Source organism: Pyrgilauda ruficollis, unplaced genomic scaffold, assembly GCF_017590135.1.
Source record: "Pyrgilauda ruficollis isolate IOZ18807 unplaced genomic scaffold, ASM1759013v1 scaffold228, whole genome shotgun sequence".
NCBI classification, from domain to species: domain Eukaryota; kingdom Metazoa; phylum Chordata; class Aves; order Passeriformes; family Passeridae; genus Pyrgilauda; species Pyrgilauda ruficollis.
Window position 1 is genome coordinate 25,127 of NW_024522317.1, and position 19,355 is coordinate 44,481.

The 19,355-nt window shown below is 52.0% G+C and overlaps 1 protein-coding gene across 1 annotated transcript in view; it reads left to right on the plus strand.

Annotated features, from left to right (window-relative positions):
- Positions 1–19,355, plus strand: part of CNTFR (ciliary neurotrophic factor receptor) — an 84,554-nt gene that overhangs the window by 24,688 nt on the left and 40,511 nt on the right. Inside the window, exon 4 of the mRNA XM_041468692.1 lies at positions 3,264–3,494. Coding sequence (XP_041324626.1) covers positions 3,264–3,494 — 231 coding nt within the window. The remainder of the gene's footprint in view (positions 1–3,263; positions 3,495–19,355) is intronic.

Genomic DNA, 19,355 nt, shown 5'->3' on the forward strand with positions numbered 1-19,355 from the left:
CTACAGCAGAGCTGCTGTTCTCAGTGGAAGACAGGCTTCTCCAGCATTTCAGGGGAGCTGTCCCCATGGTGCCCCTTCCCAAAGGGGCTGCCACACATCTGATGTCACTGTGGTTGGGTGGGACTCCCACACCTGGCATGGCACAAGGGAGGACATGAGGACTTGTCTCTGCTCCAGTAAGATCCTCAGCAAACCCTGCTGGAAGAAATGCCTCCTCTGAAGCTGTGCTTTGGGTTTCTCCTTCATCAGGAACCTTAAATCATTGCCTTGGAAAGGAGTGTTGCTTTCAAAGACCTGTCTTCCAGGAATGGCTCGCTCAGCCCTTCTGGATGAATGCCAATGTGTTTGTACTGTGTTTAAGGAAACAAGTCAAGGTGACTTTTTTCCTTCCCAACATAGTCCTTCAGCCACTAGCTACAGAAAAGCTCTCAGCCACAGTCCTGAGAGGCAGAACTGAGCATCCCAGAGTTTTCCCCCATCTCAGTTCTTCTCTGGAAATAGGCACTGAGCAGGCAGGAGCCAGGCAAGGGAGGCAGGTCTATGGATCCTTCACTGCACTGAGCCTTTCTCCGTGCAAGGCTGGTGGGTAGTGCAATAGTGCGTGTCAGAGCTCCAGTGCCTCTGATAAGCAGAATTCCAAGTGTAAGGGCAGGATAGTCAATGTTCGTGTGAGCCAACAGGAAATGGGAAGACAAAACCCAAAACCTCTTTACCTTATGCAGTAGAAGAAATTAGAGAACTTGAGTAAGATGTTTGAATTCTTACTGAAACTCTGATATCTGTTATTTGTCTATCCACACATGTGCCTAGTCATTTGTCTGTCCATCCGTTCATCCACATCCAGAGCCATTCAAGGAGCCAGCCATCCACCCAACACCATCACATTCACTGTCCTTCCATGCCTTCTTTCCTCCATTCCATCTGTGCCCATCCAGCCTGTTGTCCATCTGTCTGTCGTTACACACATTCATCCATGCACTGTCTTCTTCCACTTCTGCCTATCTGCCTGTGTATCTGGTCCTGTTCCAGCTACCCCTCCTCACATAGATGCTTCATCTTAGATGTCCTCCCCTCTTTCTGCCTGTCAGTACATTCTCACAGCTTTTTAAAGACCCTTGAAATACAATTTTTTGGTCAGCAGTTTCCCAAAGGTTTCCATCTTTGTCTAGTGCAGAAATGGCCCTGAGGCATCCCACCAGCAACTTACTCACAACATACCAGTTTTTCCTTGTCTTTAGCACCCCCTTTCCCAGCAGGGATAACATCCCCAAAGTTGCTCTATTCCTGTCAGAAGCAGGTATCCTGACAGACCATCTGCAGGATGCCTGAGACCTGCCAGACACACCTCCAGAACCAGCTTTGCAGATGGGATCAGGATATGGGCTTAGGCACAAGGAATGCTGGATCATATCCATGTGGTCCCACCTATCAGTGGGACCCAGGAGCTGATGTCTGGAGAGGGAGAAAAGAGAGGAGAAGCCTTGGAGGTGCTTATCCCATCTGTCTCCACTATCAGCTGCTTGCAGTCTCCCAAGGCTCACTGGGCAGCTCAGTGTTTTAGGTCATCTGCTGTGAATTCATTTACTCACTGTTCCCCCCTCCAATGTTGACATCAACAGCATCTGATGGATATAAATTTCTGTAATTTAATCACAATTCATGCAAAAAAAAAAAACCAAACTACTTTCTATTGCTTGTCTTGCTCCCCCTTATTTTATTACGAGAAAGAGCAAGCAGTCCTTCTCTATTTGTCCTCCTTGCATACCGAGGGATGCTGTGCTCATAACAGCACGGGGACAGGTTTGCTCATGGCTTTTGAGTTACACTGCTTTCCATTTTGGGTTTGAGTTCTCGGTCACCACTGAGCTGATGTTTTCAGGGAAGGGAGTGTGATGACTCCAAGGTGGGTTCCCATGAAGGCTGTGGCACAATTGAACTCATGAGTGCGTAGGGGAAGGAAGGCTGCATGCATTCCACTGCACGTTAATCAACACAGGGTTGCTGCCTGGTGGTCTGTACCCTGATGTCCTTCTGCAGCCCTTTGGAACCCAGCTGTGCTTTGGCTGCCCTGACAGCCTCAGCAGCACTCTGTCTTCTCTCTGCCCTGACCCCTTTTACCTGTGAGTTACGAGGGTGTTGGGCAGATCTGATCCAGCTTGGATCTCCATCAGACTTCAGCAGTGACATCTTCTACTGCTAGATTTTACAGCTTGTTTTCACCTTTGGTCTCGTGACTTTAGCTGCTATAAATCCTCACAAGGACTTTCCCTGCTGCTCAGTTTCCTTGGAAGGCACCTTGTCAAATGTGATTTGGAAGCCCGGGAGAATTTTGAGAACTGAACCACCCTTGTCTGTGCACAAAGGCTTGATGAAGACTTGAAGGAACCTCATCCCCATTCATCCTCCCGTCCTGCTTCACCCTGTGTCATGCACATGCACTCACGTGGTTTTATCCTTGCCACATGCAGCTCAGCACAGCCAAGTGTAGCAACACAGGAAATACTCAGTTGCCAAGGATCATTAATGAATGTCAGCTCCAGCTCCTGTCCAGAAACCTGAGAAAATTCAATTAGGCAGCTGGTGCCCAATGAGCTGTGTTGCCCCACTCGTGAGCTGCTACATCAAACAGCTCAGCAAGCATCATGTTATTGTGGAAAGAAAAGAAAACCCAGACAGGGAGACAAAGAGCACTGCATGCACCATGCAGCTGTGCCTTTCCACAGCACAGCACAGTTAGGTTGCAATCCTCCTGCCTGGTTTACTGGTTAGGGAATTGCAAGGAGAATTACCTGCTTCCCATCTGTGCTAGTAAATACGTGGAGTTTGCTGGTGACAAGTCCTGGGGCTGTGTCATCTCTCTGTGGGAGTTTGTGATACATGCGTTTGGTTTGTGTCCTGGAACAAGTCACCTGGAACACGACTGGCAATGTCCTGTGTGTCTGGCTGTGCTGTGGGGTGTTTGGCTGGTGAGCCATACGTGCAGCCCTGACATGTGTTCACCATAGCAAAGGTGAGAGGAAGCCGTCCTGTGGGTGGAGGTGGTCCATGATCCTCTGGTATTTGTCAGCTGGTCCACTCTAGTCTAAAATAAATCATGGCTGGGGATAGGAGCAGAACTTGGTCTTCCCTGTCCACCAGCAAAGTGTCACTCCACACCCCAGTCCTTCTCTTTACTTCCCGGATGGGAAGCTAATATCTTGTTTCGAAGGCAGCAGTGCTGAGGGGCTCTGAGCTCACTGTTTTTCCCCTTTTCCTTCCCACAGACAGCCACATCCAGTACGAGCGGGTAGGTGCAGACGTGACCATGAAGTGTGGCTCCATGGACTGGGACGCAGCCGTGACCTGGACAGCCAACGGCACCGACATCGACGAGTCCCACCTGAACGGGTCCTACCTGATCCTCAAGAATGTTGACCTGTCACAGAGTGGCCAGTACTCCTGCTACGAGGGCTCCTCCTGGCACCTCAAATACCAGACCACCCTGAGGGTGGGAAGTGAGTACCCCAGCATGTCACATTAAGGGGGGCAGTCTCTGCTCCCATACTGACTCCCACAGCCCCACTCCTGCTGTGCCAGCCCCTCTGCTTTCCGTACATGGGGCTGTCCTCTGCACACCAGTGTATGAGGTCCTCATGGCATACTAATCCCGGCTGGAATCAGCCACTCTGCCCCAAGCTTTGGATCAAGGCCAGTAGATTAAATGATGCCTCAAGAATAATTTGAGAAGGGATGTAACTTCTCCCTCTAGCCCTGTGACACAACAACCATCTCTGTAGGTGGAAAGAGCTGTCAGAGAGGATTGCAGTCAGCAAGGAGAAGCCCTGTCTGGGATTACTGCAGTGTGGTTGTTTCAGAGGAGCACCCAAAAGGTGTTGCAGGATCCTGGGTGCACAGGTGTGCTGGAGGACAGCTGCTCATTCCCCAGCATTTTGTGTATCTCCAGCATGGGATGAGAGGATTCCTGCGCCTTGGTGGGGGAGATAAGAGTTGTGCTGTATTTCACATGATGCTGAGAGCTGATAGCAGCTGTGTGTTTTGAGGGCTGCTGTGTTTGTACAGCTGATAGCAAGTGTGTGTTTTGCAGCACGGCGTGCGGAACTGGCAGCTGTGGGTGTCTGGGAGCACCAGCCGGCATAGCTGGCTGTGGGATGCTAACTGTGATGCACCAGCTGGGAGCCCCGCCATCTAGGGATGTGTCATGTAGGTGGCTGTATGTTCCCGGGTTTGGAAGACACAGCAGAGTCTTTCTCTACTCCTTATCTCACCTTCTGCACCTGGCATCAAGCCACAGTGGTGTTTCCATCCTAGGCCATGCTCCAGAGACAGAGGGTCCCAGGAGGGTCTGTGTAATAAATATGAAAATAAAGCATGAGAGGTTCACTGCACCTAAAGATTCAAATCTTAGAGATGCTCTACAGTGTCCAACTCACTTAAGGTCATGTGGGATGGATCCTGGTGTCTGGGCCAAGGAGAAGGGATGCTGGAAGGAGCTGGAAGGCGATGTGAGAAGCAGATAAGGGGAAGCAGTCAGCACAGGGCAGAGTTTACACCAGTGAGTGAATGTGGGGGTTGGGAGCATGGCAGACAAAAGGCTACTGCCACTGCCTAACAAATGAGTCAGGGGCTTTTTAGCTGCATTATGGTCAGGAGGTGTTCACAGTTCAGAGCCAGAAAAGGCAGGAGCTGGGTGCAGTGCAGGCAGCAGCACAAGGAGGTTGTGCAGTTCCTCTGCTTGGGCATGTGTTCACCAAATCCCATCTAGGGAGAGGTCCCAGGCTGTGCCAGTGCACAGAGAGCTGCAGCCCGGGCCTGCAGGAAGCAAGGGGAGTGGGGAGACGTCCACAGCCTCCAGCCACCTCCTCTGCAGCTGTGGCACCGCTGTGATTTTGCAATGGCTCCTCCATCTGCTAAGCACCTCGCTAATAGTAATCCCTGTCAATCCGCTCAGGGACCCGTGGGAATTGCTCAGCGTTAGAGCCCAAATCCTGCTGTTCCCTATTACTGTGTGTTCCCATTTGCTGGAGAGTCACAGCCCCCTGAGCACTGGGCAGCTGAGAAGCCCAGTTGGACACTGCTGGGGCCAGCAGCCCGTGGAGAAAGGGTGACAAATAAATAAACAAGTGTCTGGCGTTGTTAACACAATTAACTGTGCAAGGAACTAATCAGGTGAGACGCTTTTAGTGGTAATTAATTTAACTGTCTGGATTTTAATTTAACATTCTCTGTGAAGTTTCTCTTCCCAGTGCTGCACCCCCAGCTCCTGCCTCCCCCACCCCACCCTAAGTGTCCTGGCTCTGCTGGAAATGATTGATTCCCTGGAGGTGTGAGGATTCATTCAAGGGAGTGGAGTGGGTTTGGGAGCATCCCAGCAGGGAACAGAGATGGGCTTGGGCATGTAGCTGGAGATGGGTGACTTGTGGGAGGTTTGCAGCATGGCCCTGTGGTAGCATTGCTGCTGCAGTTGAGTGCATTGGGAGCCCAGACCTGGGATTTGAGGGATCTTGGACTCATTTCGTTCCAATTGCATGGGAAATTAAATGAAAACATGCCTCTGCCTGCATTTTTCTCTTTTGCTGGGGCAACAAGAAAGATGACTGCAGCGAGAGTGAGGGGCTGGGGCTGCACGTGGAGAAGTGCTGGGGATCTCATTAAATAAATTATGGTACCTGGAATGCGCTCCCTAGGCAAGGCAGGAGTGCTCCTGAGCATACAACACCACAGGGAGGATGTGTAGAGGGAGCAGAGAAGGGTTGAGGACCAGGAAAGGGTGTCAATTAGCAAAGCAAGCTCTGTCGTGGGGGTCAGCGAGCACAGGGATAAAGGGAGACCTGCCAGGAGTCAAGCTGAGCGAGACCTTGCAGAGGAAATGAAAAGGGGGGTTAGCCATATAAATACAGAGCAAACGAGGAGAGAAGAGCAGAGTTGGTTCTGCAGACAGGTTTCAGGGGAGATTAAACATAAGCTCAGCAGAGCCCGATACCAAATGAACCCCACCGGGTCTGAGCAGCGATGTTGAGAGCAAGGGCAGCACAGGCTAAGGGAGAGGAGGGAGCATAAAACCTGGAGGTTATCCTCTGTTCTGGAGGCACCTTCAAAGACCACAATGCACTGACGGCTTGGGGAGCACCTCATCCCCATGTGAGGACATCTGTTCATTAGCAAGGCTCGTTAGCAGCTGAGAGGCCAGTGGTGGTACCCAGTGCAACGTCGCCTGAGCGAAGGAAAAGTCCTCGTCAGACAGCCTGACCCCACAGCACAGTGGGGCTGCGTGGTGCACTTGGAAGGGGGAGCAATTAAAGATGGAGACAAATGGAAAATGGGAAAAAAACACAAGGGGGGCTTGCCAGGGATATATCACAGCAGATTAACCTGATAGCTCTCTTTGATAAGGGAACCGGTTTTCTAAGCCCAGAAATGTGGTCAGTGTAATCTGTCTTGACTTCAGTGAAGAATTTGCTGTGGTGCCACATGGGAAATTATGAGTTAAACCAGAGAAAATGTGGATTAGTATGAGAATTGGAACACAGCTTAGGAAATAGCTACAGGGGATCAGATTGTGCTGAAAGGGGGAGCTCCTGGAAGGGATGGGGAAACTTTGGCACCACAGTTGGACTGTATTTGGGCCACTCTCTGAGGTGTTATCTGTAATGGCTCTGGCCCACAAGGACCAGGGGCTTTGGTTGGGTATGCCAGTGGCTAAGGAGGGAAAAGAGGATATCTGGGGTGGGGATTTCATGCTGAAGGGACCAGCATGCTACATTAATGGTGCAGGCACAAATGTGTGGAGGTGTTTTATCAGTGTGCTTCAGCAGGGGGAGGGAAGGCACAGATAGCTCGTCTGATCCCTGAGAAGGGTTTGACACCCAAGAGCACATCATGGGGGATGTGGCTGGGAGCCCAGCACACCTGGGAACCGTGCGGAGGCTGGGGGTGGCTGGGCTGTCTCACTCACTGCAGAGATGGGAGCACTGGTGCACATGTGGTGGGACAGTGTGCATTCAGGGATGGCGAGGAGGGATCCCCAGGCTTGTCTATTGCTAAAGGTCCCAGGTCAGCCACCTACAAGGCATTCATCCTCCTCAGCACAAATTGGCCTGGGGGAAGCTGGCACTTCTCCAGGGGAAACCTCTTCCAGGGCACTTTGAGCAGTGACTTGTTGGTCTGCCCCTTTCTTCAGGCAGCTGTGCATGAGTTGAAGGACAGGAGAACAGCCAGGTGTTCAGCGATCACCTGCCCTGCAGCCTGACAGCAGCAGATGCCCACGTGTGGCCAGAAGCAGAAGAGAGGTCCAGGTCTTTTTACACACCAGGCATCTCAGGGCTGAGCACCAGGAGCAGGGCAGGAGGGAGCACAAGGCTCTGGGTAACAGGAGTGTGGTGGCGGGCTCCTGGCTGCCCCCACAAGCCACAGCTCTGCGTTTGGGAACGCGCAGCCGGAGGGCCCGGGGGTGGATATAACAAAGATGTTGGGAAATAATGCACTCTTGAGGTTTGGCACACGGCGCTGTGCGTTACAGAATGTTATAAAAATACTGCTAATGGGCCAGAGAGGAGTGGAAACGCGCGTCGGAAAGGCTGCCAGAAGCTGGAGAGTGCACATGAGAGAGGGGAGGCCTTGTGTGCAAAGGAGGGAGGGAGGGAGGCAGCCAGGGCAGGCACCCTCCTTCTGCTCCCATCCCTCCATCCCTTTCTAACATACTTATCTCCATCCCCACCCAGCACCTCCTCCCCTTTGCCCTTCTGTCCTGCTTTGGGGATGCCCAAGCTCTGGTGGACATGCATCTGACCCTCATGATTCGGCCTGCTGCCCAAAAAGGCTGCTGCCTGACATGATGGAGTGCAAGCATGGGAGAGGAAATACAGCAGAATCCCCTCCAGCAGCAGGGGCACAGATTGGGATGCAGGCACTGGAGTTGTCTTTATGTTGCAGTCGTGGCCTGGGGTCTTGCAGCCTGGTGCCAGCCCCAGCGCTGTCCCATGGGCATTGCTGCCTCCCAGGCCATGGATGTGGGAGAGGGACTGGCAGAGTACAAGCAGTCCCAGGCTGGCCTGCTTCCTCCATGCCTGTCACTGCAGTGGCTGGCGAGAGAAAGAGGAAAAAACATGCGGTTTGACGGAAAATGACATGGAAAAAACAACCAAATTAACAGAAAAACAAACAAAGCAAAACCAGAGAGAGGGAGGGGGAAAGGGGCAAAGCAACAGGAACCACATGTGAGCGGGGAGGCCAGGAGAGCCAGAGTGTTCTCTGGACTGATTAGCAAGCAATCAAACATCGGCCACTAATAAATAATCAGAGCCTCCCTTTTCTCTGCCTTAGAAGTCTTTTTCCTCCCAGCTGGGCTCCAGCTGCAACCAGAGGGTTGTACTGCAAGTTTGCATCTATTTTTTGTTGTTATTTTTAAAACATTTTTTTTTCTGTTTCACCTATCCAAAATAAAGAAGCAGAACAAGAAGGCAGTGACCTCTCCATGTAAGACATGTGCCTCTGGCTCCACTAGGGCAGGCATGAGCATCCCATGTTGGGCACTAGCTAAAGAGTGGAGGAAGGTAGTCCCAGGTGTGTCCCTGCCTGTTTCCATGGCTTGGTTGGGTGGCAAAAAACTGCAGGAGGGCACTGATGACGTGCCAGCTTCGGAGAACAGAAGTTTGGTGGCACCAGCCTGGTGCTCCTGCCTGGATGCTGCTGGAGAAGCACAGGCTCGGGGTCAGCATGTGCAGATAGTTCCTTGCTCATGTCCAGTGATCTGTGATGCAGAGCTTTTTTTATTATTATTATTATTTGAAAAGCCCTTTTGATGGATTTTTTTCCCCTCTGAACTCTTCCAATCCTTTCCTGTGGTGATGTAAACTTAGGCTATTTCAGGACCAACAAGTTAAACATGACTGCAACCATTCCCTGGCACCAGGGCCAGCTGGCAGGGAACACCACCCACCCTTTCAATTCATCCCTCTCTCCCTCCCAACGTGCTCCTGCCCCTTGGGGATAGTCCCACACAAGGGAAATCCCAAGGCTGTGCACAGGCAGTGCTACATTGAGGGCAGGACTACATTAACATGGACCAAACCTACGGCAAGGGCGAAGCTAATAAATTTAAATTGATATTCCAGAATCAGGACATGCACCCCAGAGCTGTTGGGTTCCTTACTGTGGAGGGTTTTTTCCTCCCATGTGCCTGCAGCACTGAGGGCTGGGTAGGTGCAGTGGTCCTGGGGTGATTCACAGCCAAGCATCACCCCCCCCAATTCCTGAGAGCCACAGAAAGGGAGCATCAACAAGCTTGCAGGTGTGCATTGTTCTTTGAAATTCAGCTTTATTTTACAAGGCATGCAGGCTCTCCTATTGCTGCCTTCCCATGTTGCGCTGTTCATGCATGGCTGGGAGAATTCAGTGGATGAACTGGGCTGCTGCCTGCGACCAGATTTCGGGTCTTGGCCCTGCTGAGAGCTGAAAAGGCGTACTGGGTAACACTATGCAAATTACTATCCCGGCTCTTTAAGGAGAAAGCCAAGAAAAACCCACCCAAAAACCCCACCACGCTCCCAGATGCAATTAGTCGTAATCGAATTAGGAGCCGGACTAGAAAAACAAACACGTTTGCAGGCAGCAGGCGACCTTTCCGCCCCGTTCAGTGGGCTGCAGGCTGCATGCCACAGCGGGAAGGGCTGAAAGGAGCCGTGCCCCGTGGCCCACGCGTGCACACACTCGTACGCTCGCACCCGCGCCCCGCTGCTCCTCTCCTCCTTCCCCTCGCTGGGCTGGGCAGCCAGCCCAGCTGCAGCATAGCAGAGTGATGCTTCCTTGGCTCGCTATGTAAAACATGATAATCTGGGGCAGCCGGTGTCAGAAACAATAAAAATATCCCCTCTCCCATGCTTACGGCTCCCCTCTTTCCATGGGGGAGTCGGGGACAGCAAGGAGCACGCGGTGGTGGGGCCAGCGGAGCCTCACGGGGCATTTATGAGTAGCCACGGCTCGGGACAACAGCACCAGCAGGTCTCCCCTGGCCTTGCCAATGCTGTTTGTGGGAGGAACGTGCCCCAGGAGGTGGCCAATGCATGCAGTGTCCCATTCCCACGTCCTGTCACCACTGGTACCTGAAGGGATGTGGCCCCACACTTGACCCCAGTGAGCGGTGAGCCCCAAACACCCCAGTGAGGTGTTGGGTGCTGTGGGGAGCTCATGGTGGAGTCATGGCAGGAGCATCGTGTGGCACAACACACAGAAGGTGTGAGAAGGGGAGAAGGTGGTCACTCCCTTGCCATCTTCCTTCCTTCAGAGTTTCAGGATTGCCAGCAATGAGCCAGAGCCGGGGATGGAGTGTCTATCAGAGAAAGGCTGCTTAAGATGCAGGAACCCTCTCAGTGAATGTGGGATCGTGAGCTTTGGACCTCCATGTGAAATGAGCCCAGAGGCTCTCTGTGCATCTTCTCCTGCAGCTGGGCTGGGAATAAGATCATGGGATAGGACTGAGAGGGAGCCTGGCTCCAGCTGCTGGGCTGGAGGAGAAAAGGAAAAAGGATTTTGGGGCTTGGCAGCTTCCTGGAAAACCCTCTCCATCCTTGCCTAGCACAAATACCAAATGCTGCATGCAGTACCAACATCCCATGTCCTGGGTGGATGGCAGCACAGCCTCCTTCTGCTCTCCTGAGATTTGTTTATGCTGCCCAACATGACAAAAACAGTTCTGTAATTAAAGAATCCCAAGTCCAGTCTAAACAGCTTCCCACAACCCTTGCTCTGCAGTGCCAGGAATTAAGAATGCCTAGGGCTGGGAAGACAAACCCTCCTCCTTGGCTGGGGGATGGTGGCCATGGGTGGGGACCGTGACTGCTCTGGTGACTCGAGGGGACACACGCTGATTCTCTGTTTGCACTGGCCTCTGCTCCAGGAAGGATTTTATCGGAGCTGCTCCTAAGTGCTCCTTGTCAAAATATTTGGTGCAAGCTTCCTGCCACCCACCAGCAATGTGTCCCCAGCTTCCAAGGTCCTGGGAGGGGAGGAACAGGCCGGGATACAGCCACCTCCTGTCACTGCAGCTATGGGACAAGGAGCAAAAGAGTTGATGCTCCATGTGTGAATGCTGCTCTCCTTTCTCCACCATAGCTCCAAAGGGCTGTGGTACTTAAATAAGATCACTGTTTGCTTCCCAGGAGGTGCTGAAAGAAGAAACCCCACCAATGTCACCAGCACAGGGCATAACTCTTGCCTGTCCCTGCCCACACGTGCCCATGTTTGCAGGCCCCCAGGCCAGGTGGTGTCACCAGGAATGGGAAGACCCCACAGTGGAGATCCTCGGTGTCCACATCCCTCCTGTCTGAAGGAAAGGAGATGGCAGGCAGCAGCAAAATCTCATCTTTTACCAGTATGCAAAGCTCTTCCATCTCTCTCTGAAACTTCTGGCAGTGGCCGGGAACAACAGTGGGGCCCCGCATGCAGTGAGGTGCCAGCCAAGGGCTCAGCAGGGTCAGGGCAAGGCCCAGGGTACATCAGCGTGAAAGACGCTGTCATTAGCTGTGGTTTCCCGAGCCACTGCGTCTGCTGTAAATAATTCAGCAGACTAAATGTGTGCTAACAGCAGGTCAGGACAGGGAGCAGAGGAGAAGGAGCAGAGCTTTGGGCCTGGACAGCAGGGAAGGGCACCAGGATAAAGTGAGATTATTTTCCTCCTGTTAGCAGGACAGGGTGGTGTCTCTCCCCCGGAAAAGGAGTCAGAGGGTTCCCATGCCCAATGGATCCCTTTCCTCCCCAGTCCCTTCCTGAGCTGTCAGCATCAGTACCAGAGGCAACTGCAGGACAATTTCCAGTTGTTCTTGCTGCAAGCACTTTAATGCTGTTTAAACAATTACGCAGTTGATAAATTTTGACAAGAAGAGATAGAAATAGCCTGGGAGAGCCATGCAGTAGAAATGCTCTAAACAGATGTCCCTTTTCTCCCCCTCCTGTGCTCCCTGGGGGTCTTTATCATTTGCTGCCAACTGAACAAGGCAGCGTTCGCATGAGTTAGGATGGTGGGGAGGGGGAGCAACGTGCCTTATTAAAATGGTTTATGATACCATGCCTAGGGTGATGGCTGCTTGTTTTCTCTTCAGGATGGTCTCCTCTGCACTGACGGTAGTCACACAGAGCCTGCTGAGCACGGGTAATGTCAGGCTGTGTGCCCCTCCCTCCACCAGCTCACAGGTGCCAGCCTGGGCAGCCCAGCTGCTGATGATGCTGGGGAGGGAGAGGTGTGTTTGCCAAAAGCAAGTGAACAATGACTAGCCAAGCAGCGTGGGGAAATCTGGTCTGGCTCTGGGAACTTGAAGGGCAGAGCCCAGCAGTGTTTGCACAGAACCTTGTGTCAGCAGGGACCAGCAGTGGCTCTCCAGCGCTGCAGTTTGCCCCAAGTGGCACATGTGGAGGACAGAGAGATCACAAACCATGACTGGACCAGAGTCAGGTTCACAGAGAAACTCAGTGTCCTCTGTGGCTGAGTGTGGATGTGTAGGACGAGAAGGTGGATCCTCTGGAGGTTCACCTCTGGAGTACAGGAGATCACTCAAGGAGTCCATGCCAGGAAACCATGAGGAGGTTTGGAGCTGTAGCTCAGACCTTGGTGCTGCATTTTTGCTCATGTTGGGCTGTCTTGTCTTGAGCATTCCCAGCCCTGGATGTTTTTCCTCTCCACAGTTGGACAGCGTGAGTAGCTTTGTACTGAGCACACCCCAACTCTGTACATTTGATGAGGAGCAGCTTTGCATGGCATGGCTTGTGACATGTCATGGATGCATCATGTCCTGTTGGTCAGGGAAGAAAGCAGAGGGTTGAAAGCAGCTCTCTGCCTTTTGGCTGCTTTCTGGATGCTGTGTGACCTGTGTTGGTCTGAGCCAATGGCTGCTTCCAGCAGACTGGAGCCAGGGATCTGTGAAATATTTTGTTTGTATGGTGGATGAGCTAGAACTTGCCATCTTTTGATGTCTTTGCAGTTGATGGGGTGCCATTCACTTTTTTTGGGAAATAGTTGCTCAGCCTTCCAGTGCAGAATTCATCCCTGCTCTTTCCATATGGACTCAAGCTGCTTCCCCTTCCCCCTGTGCCTGATTTCCCTGAGCTGCCAGCCAGGTGCAGCTGCCCTCTGAAAAGGCTCTTTGGCCTTAGCAGCCTCTTCCTCCTCTTTCTCTCTTGCTCTCACTGAAACCCAGGGACGTGTACTCCAGTGCTGCACTGGGGACACAGGGCAGCCTGTGTCACCTCTCACTCCTCCCCCAGCTTGGTGTAAAACAGGGATGTCAGAGTCTAAATGAAAAGACAGAAGGGGAAAATAAGACAAAGACTGGGGAGGAATTTTCTGAAGGTACAGAACTGGGCTTAAAAACCTGTGTGATGATTCTGTGTGAGGATGCCATCCTCACCCTCCAAGGCTTCCCAAATGGGGCCTCTGGGTTTGGAGACCCCCAATGCCAGGACTCCCACCCACTGCAGCCCAGCCCAGGGACCTCTGATCACTCAGGTCTGGATCATAGCATGGTATGGGACAGCTCCCAGGCAGCCAGCCTGGACGTGTCATAGGCAACCTCCCCTTTCTGCCACAGCCTTCATCATCCAGCCCTCCCTCCCATTCCTCCTCCCTTTCCTGGCCAGCATGTGGGTTTGCTTCTGCTTCTTCTAACAGACTTATGAATTCTGGGGAGAGAGGAATTCCCCTATCTCCAGCTGACCTGAAGCATTGCACTTAAGTGGCCAGATAAGGTCCAAAATCAGAAACCCCTGAGTTCCTGGAGCAAAGAGCATGGAGGGAGGAGGTGGTACTGTGGGCACCCCTGCTGTTCGCATCGATGCAAAGCAGGTGTGATTATGCTGCTGGGCTGCTCTGTGCAAAAGCACCAGGCTGTTCCTTGCTGTGAGTGTCAGTGGTGATACACGGCCCCTTTGCCAGCCCCACTTGCTTTGCTGGAGCAGCACAACCACACCAGCTTTGCTCCCATCTCCTCCAAAGGCTCAGGAGGGGAAGCACCACTTGCTTGTTTAGCTGCCAAACAGTGTTCATGGATGTGATTTTTGCCATGGTGGTGTGAGGACTGCTGTGTCGGCCCATGGCGGGTTTTGTGCAGAAGTGGAAAAGAGCAGTGGTCTTTTTCACGGGCATTAAAAAGCTCACAAAGCTGCTGAGAGACATAGTCATTGCAGGCATCATTTTGCAGCATTTCCTTCTCCCACTTCCCTGTCTCTCAGCAAAACTCTGGGGTGATTCCCACTTGGAGTGAGCAGAGCAGTTGCCCAGGAACAGTGGCAATATGAGGTGTATGCTGCTACACACTTCCAGGGCTTAATTATGACCAAAAAATAGCAAAACAGCAGAGAGCACAGAAGACAGCTCCTGAAGGAGGATGCCAGGATGGAGGTGCCCCACACAGTGAGTTTGTGTTATGACAGGCTGGCCAAAAAGGGGACTCTTGGATCCAAGACTGAGCCAGCTCTGCCAACTGCTGCATATGTACAAACAAAGACAATATTAGATCCTTGCTTAGTTCCCGTGATGTTATCTAAGAAGTGATTTGAGAAGGACCCTGGGAAAACAGGAGTAAAGAAGGAACATGAAGGGAGCAGGGGGAACTGCTAAAAGGAGAAAGACTTAAAATAGTCTGTTCAGTGACTTCAAGGGAAGCTGGAAAGATGCCTTGACTCCTTTTGGTAATTACCTCCAAGCAGAAAAGATACTGGGTACTAACCCAGCAAGCAAAGGCATAACTAGAGCCAATAACTGGAAGCTGAGCCACAACCGCATTTGAATTAGAAATGAGGCTCATATTTTTAATAGAAAAAATGATTAAGCATTGGAACAAGCTGCCAAAAGCCGTGTCGTCTCCTCTGTTGCTTGTTATCTGCAGAGCAAGGCTGGCTGCCTTGCTGAAAGATGGTTCTGTCAAACACAAGTTATTGGGCTCAATAGAGGGGTAATGGAGGGATGTAATGGCCTGTGCAACCCAGGAGGTCAGGTGAGATGAACTAATTTTCTCCCATGGCCTTCAAGTCAGTGACTTAAGGAAGGTGCATATCCCTGTCTTGCAGATTTAGCTTCGTGGTTGCTGTTTCTTTCATCGTATAGTGTGGCTCAGGTGTTTGGTGGTGCAGATCAGGGCTGCAAGGAAAATCCTGCAGAAAAGGAGGGTGTGGGGTGTTCAGAGGATGCTGCTTGTCCCCACTTAGGATGCTTCTCACCCTGCTCCATCCCAGCTCCATGATGCCTTGGCTTTTTGTGTGCCCTGCTCCTGGCTGGGAGGAGACATCTGTTGCCTCAGTGTCTGTAAGGCAGAGGACAAGGCAGGAAAGGAAAATGGGACAAAACGGGACAAGATGGCTCAGGTCTGAGAAAGGAAAGGAAGAAGAGAGATAGGATGGAAATACTCATGTAAGCATTAGCATGAAGGACATAAAGCTCTCACAGCCCTCCTTCGAGGGAGGAATTGACAGAGAGCTTTTGATGAGGAGCCGAATGGAGATAATGTGCCATCAAACAGCACGAACTCTGCCTCCAGCATGCAGACAGGAGCTTGGCACAGCGCATCCAGAAGCACTTACCTTCCTTAATGGCTGGGCAGAGCCTCCCAGGCCACCCCATTACGAGCTGCCTCCCCAGGCGAGCTGGCACGAAGTGCTTGGCCAGCCCAGGAGCAGTAGTGCCACAGAGCCAGTGATGCTCCAGCCCCAAGAGTCCCAGCCCCTCCAACTGGGTGTAAGGCAGACCCTGAGAGTACAGTGGGGCAGCATGCAAGTTTGGGGTCAAACCTGGTTAGTTTGTCTCTTTTTGAAGTTGTCTGACCCCTCCAGGAGCAGGAAAAGCCTTGCATCAGCCACAGGGGGCCGTGCACCTTGCATGTCACAGCAGTGGCATTGCTCATGGGGCCACCACCACCGCAGGAGGAGCTGGTGGCCCAGGGTAGCAAAAGGGCTGTGGTGCTCTTGCAACTGGAGTTTCAGGGTGGTGTTGCTTGTGGGCAAAGCGGCACTCACTCCCCCAGGCTCTCCACCAGCACCCTGCAAGCAGCAGGCACAGCTGAGCTTATCCTGGGAGGGCAGCCCAGCAGAGACACAAGAGGAGGGGGGTGCAGCCCCAGCACAGGGCTCCTGCTTTTCCCCACGAAGGAGCTAACATGCCAGCAGCTGCTGGCAAACACAATCCAGGGCAAGTATCAGCAGGAGGAGCTGGCTCCTGCTAGGAGGGGGCCAAGTAGTGTTCACCTCGCACCCCAACAGTGCTCCCTGCTTTGCATGAAAGAGGAGCTTTGATTGCTGACATCTGTAGACAATGAGATAAGAATTAGAGTTATTCCTCTAGGCATAAATGGTATTTCTAATCTCATAATCCCTTAATATTGTTCTCACCAGGATGTGGCTAGTGCTAATCCCAGAGAGTTTGTTCTAGGGCAAATTTCAGGGAAGCCAGGGAGGTGCAGGAGGAGGGGTTGCCCACCTTCTCTCACTTCAGTCCCAGAATCCCTTCTGGTGCACAGCAGGCAGGCACAGCAGGTCAGGCTTCAGCCCCTCTTCCCAGCTGGAGGATGCCCACACTAGGAAAGAGGCATTTCAGAGCCCTTTCACCAGTGCTGCAAAAAGCCACTGCGGGTGTTGCTGACCCATCACTGCTCTGGGTTTGTCTCCTGGCTGATCAGGCCTGTAGCACCAGCAGTAGACTCCAGCCTGGTTTAGCCACTTGGCTGCTTTCCAGAAGCAAATACTGATCTCTGAGGAGCACCTGGGTTTTCTGTTCTGAAGAGGTGCAGTGAGGGAAACATCCTCCTCCTGCAGGGATGCAAAGTCCAAGTTTCCCAGCCAGGTGAGGGTGATAAGTGTTTTGTAAGGACCCTGGGCAGCCACTGGCCCTAATTTTGCATCCTCTTTGGGACACTGTAGGGAGAACCACTTGGGTTGCTCCTTACCCCCTGTCCTGACATTGGTATGCTGGATACAGATGTGCCTCTCTTCAGCAACACACAGTAATCTTCCATCCTGGTCACCTTGCAGGCACAGTAAAGGTGGAAAGTGATCTGAAAACCTCTCACCATCTAGTACCAGAACAGGCAGGGATTCCCACTTCTCTTGTCCCTGCTGTATCTTCCTTTCTGCAGCCTAGCCCAGCTTGTGTGACAGCTCCAGTGGTACTGGACCACTCCAGGGGCTTGCACACCACTTCCAGCAGGAGCAGGGATGAAGTTCAGCCTGGCAGGTTGATATTGGGCTCCTGTGCTGCCTGCAGCCATGACCATCCCACCATGGCACAGAGATGAAAATCATGCTCTGGGCACCAATCCATCCCAACAGATGGTAAGGGGCCAAGGTAGCATTGTCTCAAGGAAGCAGCTTGCAGTTCAGAGAGCCTGGTGTGTGCAGACACAGGTCTGTGCCTTTCCTGTCTCCTGGGTTCCTCTGCTTTTACAGCAGCTGTTACTTCTCCTGCCACTTCAAGTTTTTCCCCGCTTTATTCTGCAGAGAGTTTGTAGAGGCAGCACAAATGCTTCAGCCATATTCTGGGCATCTTCATCCTGGCAAGGTGAAAGTGTTGGAGGTGGCTTGGCAGCAGTAAATACCCAGAAAGTGTGTGTCTGTTTGTGAAGTTTGGAGAGCCTCATGCTGGTGCAACATGCCCATGGCATGGGCATGCAGCAGAACAGGGGATGTGTGAGGAGGCTCTTTCCCTAGGGAAGCATGCCCATCACTGTGCCCTCCACACTCCTCTCACACCATCCTATCCTCCAGCAGCCTTCCCATCTGCCTTGCTGAAACCTGTCCATCACTGCCTTGCAGCTCTGAGCAATTTGTTACTACAGCTACATTTTTCCATGCAGGGAGAGCTCAGATCTCTGCTTAGGTGAGGTCTCCCTCTCATTCTTCATGGCTGGAAGGGAAGGGAAGGACAGGGCTTAGCCTGGAGGCCAGGCACTGAAGACTGTGCCGTGTGAATACTGTGATGGCAGGACTCAGGACAGAGTGGTGTGATGGTGCAACCTGTCCAGGAGTCCCTTAGTGTCTTGCAAACACTGAAACTCTGAAAAGTCCCTTGGAAGAGAGAGTTGAATGGTGTGGGCTTGTAGTGAGCCAGCCTAACAGTGCAGCGTATATCCCTCCTGCTCTCTGAAGGGTGGCAATTGGAGAAGGAGCTAGCAGAAGCCCTCATTGCACTCGAGATGCTAATCTTCAGACTCCTAAGCAGTTTTCCCAGAAAGAAGAAATTAATAGGATTTGCGAATCACTGGCAACTTTGGAAAAATGCCCTGGAAGTCAGAGCCAGATGAAAATTTTTGTTGTATATTGTTATATAGTTAACCACTTGTGTTCAAGATTTTTCTCATTTTATTTTGGTTTGATGAGGTTTTTAATTAAATCAGAGGGTGCTCCAAAAGGAAGAGCCCTGAAAACCCAACCTTTCATTTGAAGTCACCAGAAGCAAGAAAAAAAAAAAAAAAAAAAGCCCTGCTGTTGTCCTGTTTCTGTTGTGAACAAACAGGCTGCAAAGCAGCCAAAATGTCTGAAAACCTTTGGCATAGCCAGATCTGTGGTGATCCCCTGGGCAAGGTGCTGGTAGGACAGTTTGCTTTATACCCATTTGGGTGGTCCCTGGTACAAACTGGTCCTGCTGGGTCCATGGCTGTGGGTGGGTGAGCAAATGCTGTTCTGAGCCCCCTAGGACTGCTGTGGGTGCAGAGCAAGGGCTTACCAAGCCCTGAGACACGAAGGTGGGAAGGACACAGGTAAATGTGTCCATTGACACTGGGACTGTGAACCTCTGCCCACTTCCATGCTTCCCATCCCTGGGTGCCTCTCCCTGTGCAGGACTACCATCACTCTGCCCAGAATTTGGCTTTGCCCCATGTCAGATCTCGGACACAGAGTCCTTGAGATCAAATAGACATCCTAACTTTGCCTGATTAGGGCATCCACATCTGCAGATGGAGGGCAGTGACAGCATTCCCTGGACTCTGATGACCTCCAGAAGTGGATTGTGCCTGTGTTATCTCCCTTCTATGAACAGCCCAGTCCCTGTCTCTTAAAACTTGTTTAAACCAGCTCTTTTTCTCCTTGGGGCTGGGATATCATTGCTGTTCACAGCCGAAGGCCCTCATGCCTCCATGGAAATCATCCAAGGCTCCACCAGGAAAAGCAGATAATTAAATTCAGGCCCTTGCTTATCCCCCATCAAGCAGATGCAGCATGATGGAAGTCCTACAGAGACTTTATTTGGGGCAGGGGGCAGAAATTTCAGTCTTGAACTTCCCCATAGCAGCTGCTGCTATGTGTCCTCTGAGCCAGGGACCTGCTCCCCCTACCCAGCCATGCCTCGCTGGCTTATCATTTCCAATCCTATCAGAAACAAAACT